At 36.3% G+C, this 24,349-nt stretch overlaps 1 protein-coding gene across 1 annotated transcript; it reads right to left on the minus strand.

The window, feature by feature from the left end:
• Positions 1–1,981: 1,981 nt before the first annotated feature.
• Positions 1,982–20,352, minus strand: LOC124541722 (phenoloxidase-activating factor 2-like). The gene is made up of 11 exons (XM_047119659.1): positions 20,256–20,352; positions 15,478–15,584; positions 12,852–12,887; positions 11,996–12,116; positions 10,612–10,799; positions 7,292–7,406; positions 5,962–6,076; positions 4,611–4,716; positions 4,353–4,534; positions 3,008–3,172; positions 1,982–2,197 (listed from the first exon to the last, which is right to left on the minus strand). Exons 1-11 carry the CDS (start codon positions 20,264–20,266, stop codon positions 2,030–2,032), a joined length of 1,314 nt encoding a protein of 437 aa, XP_046975615.1. The 5' UTR covers positions 20,267–20,352; the 3' UTR covers positions 1,982–2,029.
• Positions 20,353–24,349: the final 3,997 nt, after the last annotated feature.

Raw genomic sequence — 24,349 nt, forward strand, 5'->3', positions numbered from 1 at the left:
TAGGTTACGTTACATACAAGGTTTATATGTTATCAAGTGGAACATAGGCACACAGCTATGTGACATATGATAACAACTCTCAATAATATATTATATCCTGATTTATTTACCTATACTTTATTATTTGTATAATGTACTAGCTGTGCCTATGTTTGAATTTAACAAAAAAAATATTGTAGCCTAAGTTACTCCCTATTATATCAGATATCTGCCAGTCCCGTCAAAATCGGTTCAGACACACAGACATATAGACACATATGTACCGTGTATACATATGTATACATTGAGTAAAAAAGGGCTATTTTAATATTACAAACAGACACTCCAATTTTATTATATGTATGGATTATTTGTAATTTCGTTATTCGTCATGTTATTAAATTAACAATAATTTGACTAATGTTATACTTGGTGGTAGGGCTTTGTGCAAGCCCGTCTGGGTAGGTACCGCCCACTCATCAGTTATTCTACCGCCAAATAACAGTACTCAGTACAGTCGTGTTCCGGTTTGAAGGCTGAGTCAGTGTAACTACAGGCACAAGGGACATAACAATATCTTAGTTCCCAATGTTGGTGGCACATTGACGATGTAAAGAATAGTTAATATTTCTTACAGCGTCATTGTCTATGGGTGATGATGACCACTTACCATCAGGTGGCCCATATTCTCGCCAACCTATAGCATAAAAAAATTGAGTGTTTTAATTGTAAGGCTGTGTTTTATTTTCTTAAAAACTCACAAGTCATTTAACAAATCATTGATAAATTAATTACAATAATAATTAAACTGTAATTAATAATATTTTATATGGCATAGCATTTAATACCGGCATGTAATACTATTTCACATTTTCAATATGATTAAGCTGTCATTAGAAAACAATAGCGTGATATTGTAACAAAAGATAGAGAGAATGGAGCATCATTATAAAACGATAATATTATTTTGGCCATCCCGATCTACTGATATTACAATAGTAAACGCTGGTTGAAATAGATCAAAATAATGTACTACAGTATTGTACGCCTATGACTATGTCTATCTCTTAGGGATAACCCACAGTGACCATTTTTATCCTTTACTTTTTACCACAAATAATGGCTTATATACGAAGCGATTTTAAGCATTACTGCATTGATTCGTAACCAATTAAGTGCCTTAAATAATATATATATATATATACTTATATATTGATTCTTTATTTTTATTTGACAATACAATATATATATAATAACGTTTTTGCATTTTAAATCTGTTGTATCTTCGAAACGATTCATTATTAAATTATACGCTGTAAGAACCATATTGATCTATATTAAATGCTGAATTATTTAAGGCACTTAATAATATATATATATAAAACTGTTCCATTACTGAGTGACTATGTGACTGACAGACAACGCACAGCCTAAACCAATGGACCTAGAGACTTCAAATTTGGCACACGTATGCCTTAAGAGTCCTAGAAGTGCACTAAGAAGGGATTCTTCAAAATTCCCACTGGTTTTTTTATATATTTGTAGTATTGCTGTTGGCCCTACTGGCCTTTACAGCGTCATCGATCTTTCGGGCGAGAACTAATATCCTCATCTCTGAGGTTGAGCGCGGGGCTCAGATTTAAAGTTCGTCCTGAGGGTGTCTCCTATGAGATCGCACCTCGGCTCAGAACGAAGTCGGTTGGGGAGTGAATCTAAGCACTGAGTGAATTTACTGACGTCTCGGCCGCTTCCGAGACGTCGCTAATTTCGGTCCTCCCACGGGATAGGGAATAAATGGTATTTATATTTTCGAACCAAAGTAGCTCTATCTCCGTAACTTTAATTATTAGGGGTTTCAAATTTAGCATGCAAGTAGGTTATAACAACAACTAAAAACTGTTTTTAGGATATTTCAGAATTTCCAAGGGATAGAGAATAAACGGGACTTGTAAAGTATAGAAACATACCATATTAAAATTTTAAGGATAATTAAAAAAACGAAAAAAATATAAGACATTTATTTAGTCTGTGTTACAAAATATGTCGCAGTTCAAGTGGTGTATGTTGCAGTCGTATAGTTAAGTTTGGTCATTTCTTGGTTTATCCAGTCGAGTGCTGCTGGTATGTTCGCGTAGACACCTGGGCGGTCAGCAACGCCGCAGTCAATGCCATAGGCCACCAAGCCGTATGCTGCGTAGCGTGTATTATTATCCTTTGTCTGGAATCAGAATGGATTAATTCCATATGTTGGAATTTTACTAAATCCTTACTTATAGAAGAGCCGAGATGGCCCAGTGGTTAGAAGACGTGCATCTTAGCCGATGATTGCAGGTTCAAACCGTTTCGTGTGCTTAATTTATGTTGGTAACTCATCTCGTGCTCGACGGTGAATGATAGCATCATAAGGAAACCTACATGTGTCTAATTTCAAAGAAATTCTACCACATGCGTATTGCATAAACCCGCATTGGAACAGCGTGGTGGAATATGTTCTGAACCTTTTCCTCAAAGGGAGAGGAGGCCTTAGCCCATCAGAGGGAATTTCCAGGCTAAATACTGACAAGAAACTCAATATTTAATATACAATTAGGTAATTTATTTTTCCATAATATTAACGATAAGTCGCCCTCGACTTCTCTCGTATTTTAGGGTGTTGGTTGTCACGTGTCAGGCAAAAAAAGTACCCTATGCCCTTCCTCGGAGTTCAAGTTTGCTTCACACCAAATTTCATCAAAATCGGTTCAGCGGTTTGGTCGTGAAAGAGCGACAGAGATTTTTATAAGTAAATATTGGACAACATCACATACGTTACTCCGATCCCGTAAGTAAATAAAGCACTTGTGTTATGGAAAAACAGAAGTAATGACGGAACAAACACCCAGATCGAAGACAACATAGAAAACTAATTAACATTTTCTGCATCGACTCGGGAATCGAACCTGGAACCTCGGAGTGGCGCACCCATGGAAACTGGTATACACTACTCGACCATGGAGGTCGTCGTTACATTTATATTGATTGAACTCACTTCGATCGGGCATACTAGTGCGGAGCCGCCATCGCCTTGACAGGTGTCGATACCCTTGACACCCCCCGCGCAAGTCAGAGACGAGTGGAGTCTAAAATGCATCCCTAGTCTCGCCTGCTGGAGTTTCTCCGTGCAATCTCCTGAACCGACCAGTGGTAATTGAATCTGTAAAAGAAACACCATAAACATCTAGAATATTTACAGATAGATGGCCCAGTTCTGCAGGCAAGCACCACTGAATTTCCATGTGCATAATTTGTGTTTTTTTTTTATGGTATAGGTTGGCGGACGAGCATATGGGCCACCTGATGGTAAATGGTCACCATCACCCATAGACAGTGACGATGTAAGAAATATTAACTATTCCTTACATCGTCAATGTGTCACCAAACTTGGGAACTAAGATGTTATGTCCCTAGTGCTTATAGTTACACTGGCTCACTCACCCTTCAGACCGGAAAACAACAATACTGAGTACTGTTATTTGGCGGTAGAATAACTGATGAGTGGGTGGTACCTACCCCGACGGGCTTGCACAAAGCCCTACCACCAAGTGCTTTATACTTCATCTCGAGCTCGATGGCGAAGGAAACCTGCATGTGTATAATTTCAACGGTATTCTGCCACATATCTATCCACCAACCAGCGTTGGAGCAGCCTGGTGGAATATGATCCAAACCTTTTCCTCGAAGGAACATGAGGCCTTTGCCTAGCAAATTTACAGGCTGTTGATGATGATGTGAATATTTATAGATACAAATTATATTTGGATAAGTTTATGTCTACCTACACCCACTGCTGGGTGAATGACAACTTTATTTTGCATGTTGAACCTAACTTACCGAATTGGGCTGTTGGTTACAACGCATGCATTTCAACCGATGTATGGGTTCAAACCCAGGCAAGCACCAAGCAAGCAAGTGTTTACAATTCATACAATGGAAAACATTGTGAGGAAAATTGCATGTGCACAATTTCAGTGAGTTTCTGCGTGCTGGGATAAGCTCCAAACCTTTTTCTCAAAGGAAAAGGAGGCTGTAACCCAAAATGGGTTGAAGGGTGTGATTACTACCAGTGCTCATAGTAGCAAAATTATAAATACGAATTGAGTACATGAGAATTCAGTACCAGCACGGGTTTGAAGAGCTGAGATGGCCCAGTTTTTAGAACGCGTGCATCTTGACCGATGATTGCGGGTTCAAACTCAGGCAAGAACCACTATATATATATGTGATTAATTTGTGGTTATAATTCATCTCGTTCTCGGCGGTGAAGGAAAACATCGTGAGGAAACCTACATGTGTCTAATTTCAAATTATTCCTATTGTGTGCTATATACAATTACCTTTTTCAAGATGGTTGCATATTTGTCTTCATTGTTGAAATCAGGACCCCAGCCCATACTGAAACAGTCTGTCCCAGGGGATGGGAGCGAGTCTCCGAGGCAGACTGGCTTTATGTGGGGTGCAGCCACCAGATCAAAGGGTGTCTCCATCACGAGCATTGCGACATCGAAGTACAATGATGCTGTAGAAAGAAACAAGTGTCTTCAAAAATGTGGGTTTCGAAGCTTGTTTTATATTTTCATGAAAATACGACTTACTTTTGAAAAAGTGGGGGTGTATCAATATCTTCTTGACGTTTCTCTCTTGATATTGATATTTCTCTTTGACTGTCTGTGTGTCCCATTCACCGGCGCGGATTTTTATCTGAATAAAAGATATTTAGAGAAAATTATAGTTTGTTCGACAATAGCGCAATGGCGTAAGCCCAAATGGTCCAGTGGTTAGAATCAAACCTTCAAACCCAGGCAAATCACCACTTAATTCTCATATGCTTAATTTGTGTTTATTATTCATCTCGTGCTCGTCAAAGGAAAACATGTATCCAATAAATATATGAGACAACATCACATACATTACTCTGATCCCAATGTAAGTAGCTGAAGCACTTGTGTTATGGAAATCATAAGCAACGACGGTACCACAAACACCCAGACCCAAGACAACATAGAAGAGTAATGGTAATCTACATCGACTCGGCCGGGAATCGAACCCGGGACCTCAGAGTTTCGTACCCATGAAAACCGGTGTACACACCACTCGACCATGGAGGTCGTCAAAATGAATAATAAAGATATATGATTTTCTGAATATTACATTATTATATGTATGTTTCTGTGTTCTGTATGTTTAGCCACTAATACGTATTGCAGAGTGGTAAGCTCCAATCTAAGTCCTTAAAGGGACAGGAGCCCCTTAGCCCAGTAGGGGATCGATATAATATAGGCAATATATATGTATGTATGTACTAGCGACACGGGGGCAACTGATTTTAAACTACATAATTTGTTTATTAACTACATCACATTAGAAACTTCCAAAATTATCAGTGTTTCTTTACTATGTTGTCCATGTATTATATACATAAACCTTGCTCTCGAATTACTCTATCTACTAAAAAAAACCGCATCAAAATCCGTTGAGTAATTTCAAAGATATAAGCACACATAGTTACAGACTAGTAAGAAACTTTGTTCTGTACTATGTAACTATGATATAGTATTATGAGACTTCGTACATCGTATGGATAAAAAATACATTGGTAGAAAAAGCATATTATTCAATACAAGATTTTATATATAATAAAAAAGCGTGGAGCTAATATCTGTTGACTTCCACGCAGGATATATTAATTTAAATAATTGTATTTAACTAACATGACTTTGTATTTTTAAATGTTAAAAAAGAGTAACTACTGAGTTTCTTGCCGGTTCTTCTCGGTAGAATCTACTTTCCGAACCGGTGGTAGCTTCACTTGGTTGTAAAATGACGATTCAAAAGTGTAAAAGCCTACTTGAATAAAGTTTATTTTGATTTGATTTGATTTGATATGGGATGGGGTACAGATCTGTCAATTTCATATTAAGTGTGTGTTGTGTGTGAGATACATACCCTTTTAGCGTTCATTTTATCGACCTTGTGTGCTACCGTCAGCACCACCGATGGATGTATCATGGTACCACCACCGAGGTAGTCGTTTGGTGACCATGCTGTCGAGGGCCGTTTCCTGATCAACAACAACAACAGCCTGTAAATTCCCACTGCTGGGCTAAAGGCCTCCTCTCCCTTTGAGGAGAAGGTTTGGAAGATATTCCACCACGCTGTTCCAATGCGGGTTGGTGGAATACACAGATGGCAGAATTTCTATGAAATTTATCACATGCAGGTTTCCTCACGATGTTTTCCTTCACCGCTGAGCACGAGACGAATTATAAAGACAAATTAAGCACATGAATCAGCGGTGCTTGCCTGGGTTTGAACCCGCAATCATTGGTTAAGATATAATAAGGAGTAACTTAGGCAACAATAATATTTCTTCTGTTAAATTCAAACGCGTACAAGGTCGCGGGCACAGCTAGTATGGTATAAGTACTCTTTTATCGAGAACATACAGACAGACCACCGAACTTTGTTTTATAATATTGTATTCAAAACTGCTTTCATGAGTGCCTTTGTACAAAGAATATTTTGTTTTGGATGTGAATGTACTTTCATACTGTCAGTTTGTCAGTTTGTCAGTTTCATACGAGTCAGTGATCAGTGATCAGCAGACTTACGATCTAGTAGTAAGCTCCATATTACTGCCAGACATTTCATCTGCTGTTGGTGAAATAGAGGTTCACGATACCCATCGAAGGTTCCTTTGAGCGAGCCATGGAGTCGAAGGCATAAAAATTGACTTTCAAAACGTGATCGCAGCTAGTCTGCCCTTTTGATATCTTAAAATATATAGAAGAATTCAATGGCAGACGCTTTCTCCGGTTCCGGTACTTAAATTTGTGTACGTGAATCTCCATTTCTTTAACAGCGGGTGAAGCAGTATACCTTTTTTATGGCATAGGTTGGCGAGCATATGGGCCACCTGATGGTCACCATCACCCAAAGACAATGACGCTGTAAGAAATATTAACTATTCCTTACATCGTCAATGCGCCACCAACCTTGGGAACTAAGATGTTATATCTCTTGTGCCTGTAGTTACACTGCCTCAGCTTACAAACCGGAACACAACAATACTGAGTACTGTTATTTGGGGGTAGAATAAATGATAAGTGGGTGGTACCTATTCAGACGGGCCACCACAAAGCCCTACCAAGTAAACCTGGCAGTAATATGGAGCTTACTATAACGTAATTATGCCTATCACTGGCTCTTGGACTAATTAAGTGCACAGACTTACAGAACGTCTTCTTCAAGAAGGTGAATTATGAAATCAACTTACTTTATGAGGGCCACGGCCCATGGAAATTCGCCATAGTTCGCGTAAATTGCTGAATCGTTCTTCGGGAATACGAACAGGCTCGGCACATCCCAGCCGCACTGAATGGACGAATCCTCTGAAATTTGAATTGTCTAGATGCAAAAATATAAATGACTAGCCCGCGGCTTCGATCGCGTTTTATGTGTTGGTTGTCATGTGTCAAAAAAAGCCCATGTTTTTTCTTGGAGTTCGAGTTTGTTCATACCAAATTTCAACAAATTCGGTTCAGCGGATTGGTCGTGAAAGAACGACAGACAGACAGAGAGACTTTATCACTTATAATCAATCAGTGAAATAATGCTTTAAGCAACAACATCCTGTAAATTTCCCACTGCTGGACGGACCCCCCCCCCCCCCTTCCATCGAGGAGAAGGTTTGGAACATATTTCACCACGCTGTTCCAATACGGATTGGAATACACATGTGACAGAATTTCTATGAAATTTGACACACATAGACTTTCTCACGATGTTTTCCTTCACAAGCACATGAGTATTCTGTGGTGCTTGCCTGGGTATGAACCCGCAAACGTCGGTTAAAATGCACGCGTTCCAACCACTGGGCCATCTCGGCTCATCTATATTAAACAGAAGCGAACTCTGCTTGATATTTTATCGCTAATTACAGATAGATGTTGAATACTAAATTAGCTTCGATAACCTCTGATAAGAATGACCTAAGGTCACATGATAAGCACTGGGTATACCAGCTTATGGAGCTCATTGGGTCGCAGCTATTTATAATTAAACATTATCCTGTACTCATAAGATCACTGATGTGTATGATGCTTGGACATTTTCTCTCTGTATTGGGCATGGGTCGTATCCGAAGCCGAGGTGGCCCAGTGGTTAGAACGCGTGCATCTTAACCGATGATTGTGGGTTCAAATCCAGGCACTGAATATTCATGTGCTTAATTTGTGTTTATAATTCATCTCGTGCTCGGTGAAGGAAAACATCGTGAGGCAACCTGCATGTCCCTAATTTCATCGAAATTCTGTCACATGTGCATGCTGTAAATTCCCACTGCTGGGCTAAAGGCCTCCTCTCCCTTTGAGGAGAAGATTTTGGAACATATTCCACCACGCTGTTCCAATGCGGTTTGGTGGAATACATATGTGGCAGAATTTATATGAAATTTGTCACATGCAGGTTTCCTCACGATGTTTTCCTTCACCGCTGAGCACGAGATGAATTATAGAGACAAATTAAGCACATGAATCAGCGGTGCTTGCCTGGGTTTGAACCCGCAATCATCGGTTTAGATGCACGCGTTCTAACCACTGGGCCATCTCGACTCTCAACCATGTACATCAGCTGTTAAATATAATAAAAGTGAAATTTTAAAGAATATCGCAGTTGATGTTTGTTTTACCTGGCACAGTTAAAATATATATACAGAAACTAGCGACCGCTATCGGCTTCGCACGGATGCAATACTAAGACTTAATATACTACGTAATTTGTTTATTTACGACATCACATTTGAAACTTCTGAAATTGTCAGTGTTTCTTTACTATAAAAGTAAAAAAGTAAAGTAACAGCCTGTACATTTCCCACTGCTGAGATAAGGCCTCCTCTTCCATTAAGGAGAGGGTTTGGAACATATTCCACCACGCTGTTCCAATGCGGGTTGGTGGAATGCACATGTGGCAGAATTTCGATGAAATTAGACACATGCAGGTTTCCTCACGATGTTTTCCTTCACCGCCGAGCACGAGATGAATTATAATCACAATTAAGCACATATATATAGTGGTGCTTGCCTGGGTTTGAACCCGCAATCATCGGTTAAGATGCACGCGTTCTAACCACTGGGCCATCTCAGCTCTTTTTCTTTACTATATTGTCCGTGTATTATAAACTTCCTCTCGAATCATTCAATCGATTAAAAAAAAACCGCATACATAATTGTATTTAACTAACATAACTGTATAATTTTTGTCGTGGTGCTTTAATATGTCAATGGTTTCTTTTTACTTTTTTTTTGTTATACATAAACATGTTACGGAACGGTGCGGCGCTATAAGTTAAATATAAGTAATTTAGAAGGAGCAAGCTGAAAATCAGCGCTGTGCGTAGCACAGCACATAGCTGAGCTAGCATCCAATTGCGATACTGTCGCCAAGAAAAAAAGCACTATGTAAGAAAAAAAAATAAGTTGTGATATTAACAATTAAGTAGAATGTATAGTTATTTTTTCTTAAGAAATATTTTGTAATGTGCGGTGTTATCTGAAGCAATAAATGTTTTTTATTATTTATTATTATTTTTAAATGTTGAAAAAGAGTAAATACTGAATTTCTTGCCGGTTCTTATCGGCAGAATCTACTTTCCGAACCGGTGGTAGCTTCACTTAATTGTTAAATGACGATTCAAAAGTACTTGTAAAAGCCTACTTGAATAAAGTATATTTTTATTTAAAAAAAAAAAAACATGCTCAAGGTCATCATAGTTCCCAAGATGGCGCATATGGGCCACCTGATGGTAAGTGGTCACCATCGCCCATAGACAATGACGCTGTAAGAAACATTAACTATTCCTTACATCGTCAATGTGCCACCAACCTTGGGAACTAAGATGTTATGTCCCTTGTGCCTGTAGTTGCACTGGCTCACTCACCCTTCAGACCGGAACACAACAATACTGAGTACTGTTATTATAGTAGATAACTGATGAGTGGGTGGTATCTACCCAGACGGACTTGCACAAAGCCCTACCACCAAGTAAATGTAATGAAAGTAAAGTAATGTCATTGTATTTGTGCTGGTGACCACTTACCATCAGATGATCCATGTGCTAGTCCGTCTACCTATATCACTATTTTATGAATCAGAGTGATAGATTAAAGAGTATCCATGTCTTGGGTAGTTCTCTGGTCTTCAAAATCAAAATAAACTATATTCAAGTAGGCTTTTATAAGCACTTTTGAATCGTCATTTTACAATTAAGTGAAGCTACCACCGGTTCGGAAAGTAGATTCTACCGAGAAGAACCAGCAAGAAACTCAGTAGTTACTCTTTTTTAACATTTAAAAAATACAACGTCATGTTAATTAAATACAATTATTTAAATTAATGTATCCTGCTTGGAAGTCAACAGGTATCAACTCCACGCTTTTTTATCATCTATAAAATCTTTTATCGAATAATATGCTTTTTCTACAAATGTATTTTATACGAACGATTTGAATTTACTAAACGGCAAAGTTAAAAATATCTTCTGATTAGCCACAGTTACCCAAAACGGTTAAGACGAAATCGTCAGCATTGTTTACGTACTTTTAACAGGTAGGGCGTCTTCCATCTTGTCAACCTTAAAAGCTGGTGTAGTCTGAGTTTCCTCTTGAAAGTTTATGATATCGTGGGCGTTCAGTTTCGGTGGGTTTGGCGTCGTGACCAGCGTTTCATCCGGTAGAACGCTCTTGTGTCCACAGCATACATCGAGGTATGAGAGACATTGCCTCTGCCTGAAACAGTAAATTATTAAATTGACGACCGTGGTAGAGTGGTGTGTTGCCTTTCATGGGTACGCCACTCCGAGGTCCCGGGTTCGTCCGGCCGAGTCGATATAGAAAAAGTTCATTCTATGTTGTCTTGGGTCTGGGTGTTTGTGGTATCGTTACCTCTGATCTTCCACAACATAAGTGTTTTAGCTACTTATATTAGGATCATTAGTAGTATATGGGATGTTTTCCAATATTTATTATTTAAATTACAAGTACTACATCAAAGGCTAAAAGTATTGAGTAATGCGATCAATGAGGAGCGAGGTCTAATAGGCCTCGTATGTGCCCTTGCTGAGCTAGGAAAAACATAGATATATCTGTCGTGCAGAGGCCGTAACGTCTATTTGACGTATTGTACGAAAATAATAAACATATTTATATGACGCCTATTGAAAACAGAATTGCTATGATGTTCTTACATTAATACGGGGTCACTGTGACCACGTACCGCACTAAAGAAATTAAATTCGATCACATTACATCGAGTTTTATTTTACAAACGTAACGGGGTCTAATAAGCCCCGTACCGCAGGAGTGGAAAAGAAAGGCCATTGTTAACGTGTTAAAATACACTCACAGACGGAAAAAAGTAATTTATATAATATCAATTACGTAGAATTATCTATAGCAATATGCAGTATATACTAACTAAACCTAAATTTATCAAACCTAGACTTTCCACCCCCGTTTTACCTCCCTAGGGGGGCAGTTTCGTAACATCCGTTCTTATTGGACTTCGATCAATAAGGCATATAATTATAATATATAATAATAACCGCCTGTAAATTACCCATTGCTGAACAAAAGCCTTCCATCCCTTTGAGGAGTAGTTTAGGAGCATATTCCACCACACTGCTGCAATGCGGTGGATTCACACTGCATCTTAAATAATGATTTTGAGTTCAAGCAAGCACCGCTGAATATTCATGTGCTTAATTTGTGTTTATAATTCATCTCGTGCTCGGCGGTGAAGGAAACCATCGTTAGGAGTATGTGTCTAATTTCATAGAAATTTTGCCACATTTGTATTCCGCCAACCGGCATTGGAACGTGGTCGAATATTTTGAAAACCTTCTCAAAGGAAGAGGAGACCTTAGCCCAGCTGTGGAAAGTTTACAGGTTACAGTTTACTATTGTTGTTGTTGCTGTAGCCTTACCTCATGTCAATGATCGTTGTACCATCTGAGATGATCGTATGGGTGTCCGGATCGCACAGATAGTACACCACACACGTGCCAACGTCACCGTTGTCCGTTAGGCAGTCTAGATCATTCAACTCTGTTGGAAAATAAAGAAATTAAATCGAATAATGTCTCAGCTCTAAACTGCAACGAAATACTGCTCTGTAGATTCAGAAGGCTTCATTGAAGATTTGATTGCGCTAGTTTTCAGTAGGACATAAAATAAAAGGTGGTCCATGATTTTGACCAAAATGCCAACGTATTCGTCATGGTATAGGTTGGCGGACGAGCATATGGGCCACCTGATGGTAAGTGGCCATCATCACCCATAGACAATGACACTGTAAAAAATATTAACTATTCCTTACATCGTCAATGTGCCACCAACCTTGGGAACTAAGATGTTATGTCCCTTGTGTTTGTAGTTACACTGCCTCACTCACCCTTTAAACCGGAACAAAACAATACTTGAGTACTGCTATTTGGGGGTAGAATAACTGATGAGTGGGTGGACCTATCCAGACGGGCTTGCACAAAGCCCTAGCACCAAGTATAACATTACGGGAACATTTCGGGCTACAAACTTCAGTTCCTGAGTCATTATTTTTTATATTTCATCACGTTTTTTGGATAACAGGATTCGTTCTCAATATTATTCAATCAAAATCAAAAATCAAAATCAAATATAATTTATTCAAGTGGACTTTTGAATCGTCATATAAAAATTAAGTGAAGCTACCACCGGTTCGGAAAGTAGATTCTACCGAGAAGAACCGGCAAGAAAGTCAGTAGTTACTCTTTTTCTATTTTTTATAATTAAATTTATACTTACTGTCGCCTGTCGGTGACAAATCGAGGACTTCTTCCTCTGCAAACAAAAGAATAACGTCTTTTAATAAAGAAAGTTTATAAGTAATGACTTTCGGAAAGTTGGGATGTTGTGAAAATTGGTAGCAGTTTTCACCAAATTCAGTGATTTGGATACTTTCACATTTCTAATACTAGTAGTCGCGCGTGGCTACGGTCGCGTTTGGTTGTCATGTGTCAGGCAAAAAGTACCCTTTCTTGGAGTTCAAGTTTGCCTCACACCACAGAGTTTCTTTCAACAACAAAAACAACAGTCTGTAAATTCCCACTGCTGGGCCAATGGCCTCCTCTCCCTTTGAAGAGAAGGTTTGGAACATATTCCATCACGCTGTTCCAGTGCGGGTTGGTGGATTGCACATGTGGCAGAATTTCAATGAAATTAGACACATGCAGGTTTCCTCACGATGTTTTCCTTCATCGCCGAGCGCGACTTGAATTATAAACACAAATTAAGCACATATATATAGTGGTGCTTGCCTGGCAGTCATCGATTAAGATGCACGCGTTCTAACCACTGGGCCATCTCAGTTTTTATTTGACATACAATGAAAGACATACAATTTGGATAGTTCATAGTATATCGGTTAGGGTTTTTATAATTTAACTGAAATTAACTTTCATTGCACTGTTTTATCCACTATTTATATCGATTTCAGTCATAACTAAAGCACATAAATATTGGAGAACATCATATATATTACTCTGATCGCAATTTAAGTAGCTGAAGCACTTGTGTTGTGAATAAATAAAAATTTTAACAAAAAGAAAAACCGACTTCAAACAAAACACTATTTTAAAACAAATGAATATGCGCTAAAAACTAAAAAGTAATAAAAATAATTGCGTATTCAACATATTTTTTAGAGTCCTCCTGAGTGAATTGAAATGAAAAATATTAGACTACTTAAAAGTCGATTTACGATTACATAACGTAGTTATAGATATTGTTATATTTGGAGCCGGTGTCAGCCACGGGCACGCGTCTCGACAATCAAAATACGATACAAGCCCCTTGATTGACCCAGTATGTTATCGTATAAGAGGTAATTCGTAAAAAACATATTTCTAAAAGTATTCTCGTATTATATTTTGATAGATATACTGTAGGGTTTTCGTGGCAAAATGGGACCACACGGGAAGCATTACTTTTGAAAAGTTATGAGGTAACAAACATAAAAAAAAAGTACAGACGAATTGATAATCTCCTTTTTGAAGTCGATTGAAAATCAGAAGCAACGATACTACAAACACCCAGACCGATAAATTTTTATAAATAAAAAAAAACCGCCTTCAAAAATGAACTAAAAAGAAAAAAATAATCAGTTACATCCATATCCAATTTACGATTTTTTAATCACCTCTCAAAGTCGGTGCCAACATTGCTATATATGCATATAGGTACATAATACATACATACAAAGACTAAATCTATTTATTGTATAGATGACACCATTAAACAAACCTTACTATCGATACAAATTAAATGATTTCAACATAGTAATTTATTTACTTTGTTGGCACCGCCTTCAAAAGGTGATTAAAAAATCGTAAATTGGATATGGATGTAACTGATTATTTTTTTCTTTTTAGTTCATTTTTGAAGGCGGTTTTTTTTTATTTATAAAAATTTATTTACTGCTTTTCAGTGTTGTTTTGTTATTTATAATTACAATTGGTAGTGTTTGTCATTCACTTTAATGCCGTTAATCATTGAGGAGTTCTCCTGGTAGTCCACCATCAGCTAGACTTCATCATAGGCATGTTTACTAACATCAATTGCTTGACGACTATCTTAAAGAAATAGAACTAAGCCCGTAAAATAGTTACTTACTAATAGGTTCTGATTACTAGTTGTGGTCTTCATCATCAGTTCCACTTCATCAAATGTCACTTTTCGTGAGCATATGACCAAGGCACTTTGAATAAAACCGAAATCACTATAGGTGTGCCTATAAAATTTGAGGAGTTCCCTCGATTTCTCCAGGATCCCATCATCAGATCCTAATCTCCTGACAATGGGACCACCTGTAAAACATGCCCTTTTAAACAAAAAAAGAATTGTCAAAATCGGCCCAGCCATCTTCGAGTAATTCGGTAACATACATAAAAAAAAAAAAATAAAAAAAAAAAAGGCCCCGACGAATTGAGAACCTCCTCCTTTTTTTGAAGTCGGTTAAAAACAGCATGGAGAACTAATGAACTTATAATGTTGTCTTAAATTTTCAAATCCAACAGACTGCAAGATCTAAAGATACAGTCAGTGCCTTCTGCGTGCAACCGGAACGTTACTCAAGATACCAATTGCGAAATCGTTGGCGGTAGTTGCAAATAATATTTTCTTTTGTTATTCAAATAGACAAATACCACCTTAGTCTACCCGTGACCACGAACGCTGTAAAGTACTCGAAACGTCGGGATGTACAAAATAATTAATATACGCGATTAAAATCCGTTATAACTAGTTTTATTTTAATGAACTTATCCTACATCGACTCGGCCGGACGAACCCGGAGTGGTGTACCCATGAAAGAGTATACACACGAGTGTACGAGTGAATCAACTGCGGTCAATAAACTTAATCATATAAATACCTGTTGTTGTGTTGAAAGTTTGTTGAATCCATTTGGACGTATCTTCATCATTCGCCGCTAGGGCGATTGAAATATATGATATTATGAGAACGACAATCAAACAGGACCTGCAAATGAAATGAGTTTTTAATATATATACAACCTTTTTAGTATATATACCTATACCTATACCTATATACTTATATTGGACATCACATACATTACTCTGATCTCAATGTAAGTAGCTGAAGCACTTGTGTTATGGAAAATCAGAAGTAACGAAGGTACCACAAACACCCAGACCCAAGACGACATAGAAAACTAATAAACCTTCTACATCGACTCTGCCGAGAATCGAACCCGGGACCTCAGAGTGGCGTACCCATGAAAACCGGTCGATCACGCAGGTCGTCAATAGGTGACTTGCTGCTTACAATGAAATTAAATAAAAAAAACTGTCATATGTTTCGAAAATTCCTTAAAAAGACATATAATCAATGTATAATAACCGGGTTCGGCGGCCGAGTCGATGTAGATTATCACTAGTTTTCTATGTTGTCTTGGGTCTGGGTGTTTGTGGTATCGTTACTTCTGATTTTGCAACACAAGTGCTTTAGCTGATTATATTGGGATCAGAGTAATGTGTGTGATGTTGTCTCATAATTATTATAATTTACCTATTATCATTATTATCTATATTAGGCGACAAAATGAATAAATTTAAGATTTTAAATTAACATGGTTATTTTTATTATTAAAGTTATTAATTTCGGGATATTTTCCATGTTTTTTATTTCTGTTCGGTGGTGCTCGATATTTCGACATTGACTACGAATGTCTTGTTCACGAGACAAAGTTGTCTAAAAAACATGGTAAATATCCCGAAATTAATAACTTTAATAATAAAAATGATTAAAACCTTTCATTGACATTATTTTAGTTAATTTACTTCAATCTTTGTAATTCTTTTTTTCATATTTATCTAACAATAACGCTCTTCATCAGTGACTTTCCGCCTTCTAAAATTAAATATATTTTTTAAATTGTAACAATTTAGTAAATTTCAATCAAGAAATCTCTTTAATTTTCTGCATATCTATCTTTTTTATGGTATTGCTTGGCGGACGAGCATATGGGCCACTTGAATGTAAGTGGTCACCATCGCCCATAGACAATGATGATGTAAGAAATATTAACTATTCCTTACATCGTCAATGCGCCACCAACCTTGGGAACTAAGATGTTATGTCCCTTGTGCCTGTAGTTACACTGGCTCACTCACCCTTCAGACCGGAACACAACAATACTGAGTAATGTTACTTGGCGGTAGAATAACTGATGAGTGGGTGGTACCTACCCAGACAGGCTTGCACAAAGCCCTACCACCAAGTGGTACCCTATCTATCTATATCTATCTGAGAGCTCTTCAAAATGATACCATAATCGATGTTCTATGTGCTATCCACAATCACTAGGACAAAAACCGTCTTACGATTTTTATATATGAGTATCTAGATAAACTGGCTTGTACAAAGCTCACTGGCGGATTTACCAATAGGCTAAGTAGGCTGGAGCCTAGGGCGTAGATTAAGAGGGGTGGCAAATTTAACAAAATATTTTTTTTTTATTACAGAAATGAAAAAAGACTTACAATTATATGTATACACATTACGTCCGTAATCCGTATACTCGTCACTACATAGCGGCTTGCAAAAACAATACAGTAGCTAACAGCAATATCTAGTTCACAGTCATAGAAATAATGGGAAAAAGCCGATGTAATTAGGACGATGGAACAGAAATCAATAACTTTCAATTTCAGAATAAGCGTAGATAAATATTGAATAGCCTACTAGAGGCAAATTTGTAAATCCGCCACTGACAAAGCCCTACCGATTACCAATTTTTTGAGCAACAACAACAACAACAACAGCAGCCTGTAAATTCCCACTGCTGGAGAAGGTTTTGGAACATATTCCACCACGCTGTTCCAATGCGGGTCGGTGGAATGCACATGTGGCAGAGTTTCGATGAAATTTGTCACATGCAGGTTTCCTCGCGATGTTTTCCTTCACCGCTGAGCACGAGATGAATTATAAAGACAAATTAAGCATATGAATCAGCGGTGCTTGCCTGGGTTTGAACCCGAAATCATCGGTTAAGATGGACGCGTTCTAACCACTGGGCCATCTCGACTCATTTCGATTTTTTGAGCAAACATTTGTAAATTATACATTGGTAAAAAATGCATAAATTACATATGTACATATATAATTGTAATTAACTAACATGACTGTATTTTTAAATGTTGAAAAATACTTACTGGTGAGTTTCTTGCCGGTTCTTCTAAGTAGAATCTACATTCCGAATCGGTGGTAGCTTCACTTAATGTAGTTGTTAAATGACGATTCAAACGTGCTTGTAAAAGCCTACTTGAATAAAGAATATTTGGATTTTTTTTTGATATATTGAATCAAATTCAACTTCTCCATTTCACTAATTGTTATAAATATAAATAAATATAATAATGTAAATATGAGACAACATCACATACATTACTCTGATCCCAATGTAAGTAGCTGAAGCACTTGTGTTATGGAAATCAGAAGTAACGACGGTACCACAAACACCCAGACTCAAGACATCATAGAAAGCTAATGGTAATCTACATCGACTCGGCCGGGAATCGAACCCGGGACCTCAGAGTGGCGTACCCATGAAAACCGGTGTAGGTACACACCACTCGACCATGGAGGTCGTATAATATTAAAATATATTAATAGTGGGTGAGTCATGTAACAATAATACTTTTATATTCGCAGTCCCAAACAAGGGAGGTAATGGAAGGGTTTACCGATCAAAAATATACTTTATTCAAGTAAGCTTCATAATCACATTACAACAACAACAACAACAGCCTGTAAATTCCCACTGCTGGGCTAAAGGCCTCCTCTCCCTTTGAAGAGAAGGTTTGGAACATATTCCCTCCACGCTGTTCCAATGCGGGTTGGTGGAATACACATGTGGCAGAATTTTTATGAAATTTGTCACATGCAGGTTTCCTCACGATGTTTTCCTTCACCGCAGAGCACGAGATGAATTATAAAGACAAATTAAGCACATGATACAGTGGTGCTTGCCTGGGTTTGAACTCGCAATCATCGGTTTAGATGCACGCGTTCTAACCATTGGGCCATCTCGACTCATAATCACATTAGGAACTTCTAGAGTTATCAGTGTATCTTTACTATATTGTCCATGTATCATATACAAAACCGTCCTCTAAAATCACTCTATCTCTTAAAAAAAACGGCATCAAAATCCGTTGCGTAATTTCAAAGATCTAAGCATACACAGGGACAAACAGCGGTAAGCGACTTTGTTTTATACTATGCAAAGTTATATTATATAATTACTTATAACATATAATATTGCAATATTAAATATATCAAATCAAAATGAACTTTACTCAAGTAGGCTTTTAAAAGCCCTTTGAATCGTCATTTAACAAACTGTTTTAAGTGAAGATACGACCGGTTCAGAAAGAAGATTCTCACGAGAAGATCCGGCATCGAACTCAGTAGTTATTCTTATTTTAGTTAAACACAACTATATATTTTTGCACAATGATGTTGTACTTAACAGATATGTTATTAACACGCAAAAAGTGAAGCCTAGAAAACGTCCTAATTGGGACGTTTGCCATTAGTCGTTTTACGTAGTAATATGTTATAATACATCATAATTACGTAGTAATACGTTTTGCGAAATTAAAACATCTGGGATAGCTAGATTTTACTTAATGTTTTTATCAAGCTATCCTTTTTACTTGTAACGAAATGTAAAATAAACGGTCCGCGGCGCGGCACACATTTTCTGTTGTTTAGTATGGATATAACATATCTGTTTATTAGAATATCATTGTTTTTGCACCACAGTTTTATACTATCGCAGTAATTATCGTTCACATCTTGTTTTTGTTCAAAATTATGCTTAAATAAATAAATTATTATTAATTATATTATTATAATATATGTATGTCCACGCCCTTTTATTATCTATATAATCTTATCTTGAATAATATGCTTAATTTATTAATGATTTTTTTTAGCTTTTTTTTTCTAAATAATTTGTAAAATATTATTTAAACACGTCGAGGACTAGATGAAGTAAACTTTATGGTAGTACATGTATACATCATGAGCCGTTTCAAAATCAAAATATACATTATTCAAGGAGACTTTTACAAGCACTTTTGAATCGTCATTGAACAAACATATTAAGTGAAGCCACCAGTTTGGAAAGTAGATTCTAACGAGAAGAACCGACAAGAAACTCAGTAGTTCTTTTTCAACATTTAAAAATATAGTCGTGTTAATAAATTACCTACTATTAAAAGTAACAGCCTGTAAATTTCCCACTGCTGAGATAAGGCCTCCTCTTCCTTAAGGAGAGGGTTTTTGGAACATATTCCATCACGCTGTTCCAACGCGGGTTGGTGAAATGCACATGTGGCAGAATTTCGATGTAATTAGACACATGCAGGTTTCCTCACGATGTTTTCCTTCACCGCCATGATATATATATTCTTATGATATTTAACACTTACAAATGACCTTATATCAATACCAACTCGCCTCCCTTCAAAACCACATATTATCAATTAACTTCACATAAAATATACTAAATTATAATATTTTGTATATTAAAAACAGATACACTGATCACATTGTATATATTTAATGTATTTTCCTGATACAAAACATCGCGGCGTAAAAACCACAATAATGATTGCCTACCTCAAAAACATTGTTTAAGTAATCGCTTCAGCGCTTTATATGTGTATATTTATAAAGAGCAGGAGCGCTTCAGATGGCGTCTCGCGCTTTACTGGCGAGACGCGCATGCATATTTATGTTGACATACAACATATACGATCGTAAAGGTTAACATATGTAACTAGCGACCCGGCCCGACTTCGCACGAGTTAAATATTATATTACATATATTTTAAATGTTAAAAAAGAGTAACTACTGAGTTTCTTGCCGGTTCTTCTCGGTAGAATCTACTTTCCGAACCGGTGGTAGCTTCACTTAATTGTAAAATGACGATTCAAAAGTGCTTATAAAAGCCTACTTCAATAAAGTTTATTTTGATTTTTTTTTTTGAAAAGATATGTCTATTACAAACTTCTAAAATAATAGGTGTCTCTTTACTATATTGTTCGTGTATTATATACAAAAATCGAATTTATCTATTAAAAGAATCGCATCAAAATCCGTTGCGTAATTTTAAAGATCTAAGCAAACATAGGGACAGACCGCGGTAAGCGCCTTTGTTTCATACTACATATGTAGTGATAACTCATATTTTAATAAGGAAATAATTGAAATGATTCAATATAATATATAATTATATGTTCTGGTGTTTCGTTAAGTTATGTGTGTTTTTAATAATGTCTACTATATTAATCAATGATATTCTAATAAACAGATGTTATACCCATACTAAATAACAGAGTTGTTATTTTAATTTATTTTACATTTCGTTACAATTAAAAAGGATAGCTTGATAAAAACAATAAGTAAAAGGAATAACAAGATGTTTTAATTACGCAAAACGTATTACTACGTAATTATGATGTCTTATAACGTATTACTACGTAAAACAAATAAAGGCAAACGTCCCAATTAGGACGTTTTCTAGTCTTCACTTTTTGCGGGTTAATTACATATCTGTTTACTAGAACATCATTGATATTAATGTATTCCCGTAAATAACCCATTGAATTATTTTCAAAACTAGCTGTGTCCGCGACCGCGTACGCGTTTGAATTCAACAAAAAAAAATATATTATTGTAGCCTATGTTACTCCCTATTATATCAGTTATCCGCCAGTGAAAGTCCCGTCAAAATCGGACCAGCCGTACCGGACATTAGCCGGAACAAACAGACAGACAAAAAATTGTAATACCAACGTTACGGGCTATTTTAATATTACAAACAGACACTGCAATTTTATTATATGTATAGAAGATGACGCTCCAATCTATCCATCTTTTTTAAATTGCCGCATTCGTCCAATTGTTTTCTAATAATGGCTCAATTATTTTTAAAATAAGAAACAGTGTTACATGCCAGTTGTAAATCATATGCCATATAAAATAAAATTAATTACAGTTTTACAAATTAATGATCAATTAATTACAATAATAATTGTATATAATAGAGTAAATTCAATCGCTAAATGCTAAATTCATAATATGCGGCAACAATGTGATACAATCAATAATACAGAACTAAATGAGAACACCGTATCGGAGGCTACGGTTAAGTCCATTACACAATGAAAAAAACAAGATATAATAGATAAGGAATAAGAAATAAGGAATAGCGGAATCGAGCGATGGCAGCACCGTTAATCAATTCATAATTCAAAAATAAGGAATAAGAAATAAGAATAAAATTTCCGACGCAGCGGGAATTTGTTTCTTATTTCTTATAGCCAGCCAATCGTAGGGCTTTTTTCAACCTAGTGTCGTAAAACTAACAGCAGCACGTAACTAGTAGCAGGTATTCAAACGCTGTGATTGGTTGAATATTGTAGCCTATCGCCTATTGTGTTTTCCTTATTCCTTATCTCTTATACCTTATTTATTTTATTGTGTAATGGGCTTTACTCAAACGCATGTTATTGTTTATAATAATATCATTGTTATCTGTATATCACGGATTCGTAGTTGGCACTTTTAATTTTTTTTATTTTCTGATCCGCTTTTATTCTGCCAAAAAGGCACAGACTATTTCGCGAACGTCGTATCTGTCACTTTGTATAATAATATTATCTTTTTAATCTGTGAAGATGAACATTGACATATAGTCGTCGTGGCGGGAAAATTTGACATTCGGATTTTTCATTGCGAATTGAGTATTGGCTGGGTGCTAAGTATAAGGTGGGGGAACCACGAAACGATCGCAGCGCGCGTCGTGGCCAAAAAAGGAACTTTCTGTGGCGGGCGATGTCACTTTTTACTAGCGAGATTTACATTTTTAGTAAATAAAACATGGTGTGGATTATAGCATCTTCATATTTAATTTCTTTCACATCTTGCACATGTTGAGCTAAAACTAATTGTTTTCCTTTCAATGTTGTTTGTGGTTGGAAAATGATGCCGTGTGTGATTGGTCGGAATCCAGTTTTTATGATTAATTTGGGCATGTTTAACTGAAAATACAAAAAGGATGGATCATTGAGAACACAAGCACTCATAAATAATCGTCTGCTATTTACATGAAATGCGTTATTCGATGAAATTTGCTTCTAAAATAATAGGTGTCTCTTTACTATATTGTTCGTGTATTATATACAAAAATCTAATTTATCTATTAAAAGAATCGCATCAAAATCCGTTGCGTAATTTTAAAGATCTAAGCATACATAGGGACAGACCGCGGTAAGCGCCTTTGTTTCATACTACATATGTAGTGATAACTCATATTTTAATAAGGAAATAATTGAAATGATTCAATATAATATATAATTATATGTTCTGGTGTTTCGTTAAGTTATGTGTGTTTTTAATAATGTCTACTATATTAATCAATGATATTCTAATAAACAGATGTTATACCCATACTAAATAACAGAGTTGTTATTTTAATTTATTTTACATTTCGTTACAAGTAAAAAGGATAGCTTGATAAAAACAATAAGTAAAAGGAATAACAAGATGTTTTAATTACGCAAAACGTATTACTACGTAATTATGATGTATTATAACGTATTACTACGTAAAACAAATAAAGGCAAACGTCCCAATTAGGACGTTTTCTAGTCTTCACTTTTTGCGGGTTAATTACATATCTGTTTACTAGAACATCATTGATATTAATGTATTCCCGTAAATAACCCATTGAATTATTTTCAAAACTAGCTGTGTCCGCGACCGTGTACGCGTTTGAATTCAACAAAAAAAAAATATATTATTGTAGCCTATGTTACTCCCTATTATATCAGTTATCCGCCAGTGAAAGTCCCGTCAAAATCGGACCAGCCGTACCGGACATTAGCCGGAACAAACAGACAGACAAAAAATTGTAATACCAACGTTACGGGCTATTTTAATATTACAAACAGACACTGCAATTTTATTATATGTATAGAAGATGACGCTCCAATCTATCCATCTTTTTTAAATTGCCGCATTCGTCCAATTGTTTTCTAATAATGGCTCAATTATTTTTAAAATAAGAAACAGTGTTACATGCCAGTTGTAAATCATATGCCATATAAAATAAAATTAATTACAGTTTTACAAATTAATGATCAATTAATTACAATAATAATTGTATATAATAGAGTAAATTCAATCGCTAAATGCTAAATTCATAATATGCGGCAACAATGTGATACAATCAATAATACAGAACTAAATGAGAACACCGTATCGGAGGCTACGGTTAAGTCCATTACACAATGAAAAAAACAAGATATAATAGATAAGGAATAAGAAATAAGGAATAGCGGAATCGAGCGATGGCAGCACCGTTAATCAATTCATAATTCAAAAATAAGGAATAAGAAATAAGAATAAAATTTCCGACGCAGCGGGAATTTGTTTCTTATTTCTTATAGCCAGCCAATCGTAGGGCTTTTTTCAACCTAGTGTCGTAAAACTAACAGCAGCACGTAACTAGTAGCAGGTATTCAAACGCTGTGATTGGTTGAATATTGTAGCCTATCGCCTATTGTGTTTTCCTTATTCCTTATCTCTTATACCTTATTTATTTTATTGTGTAATGGGCTTTACTCAAACGCATGTTATTGTTTATAATAATATCATTGTTATCTGTATATCACGGATTGGTAGCTGTCACTTTTAATTTTTTTTA

The sequence above is a fragment of the Vanessa cardui genome, chromosome 28, assembly GCF_905220365.1.
Source record: "Vanessa cardui chromosome 28, ilVanCard2.1, whole genome shotgun sequence".
Lineage (NCBI taxonomy): Eukaryota > Metazoa > Arthropoda > Insecta > Lepidoptera > Nymphalidae > Vanessa > Vanessa cardui.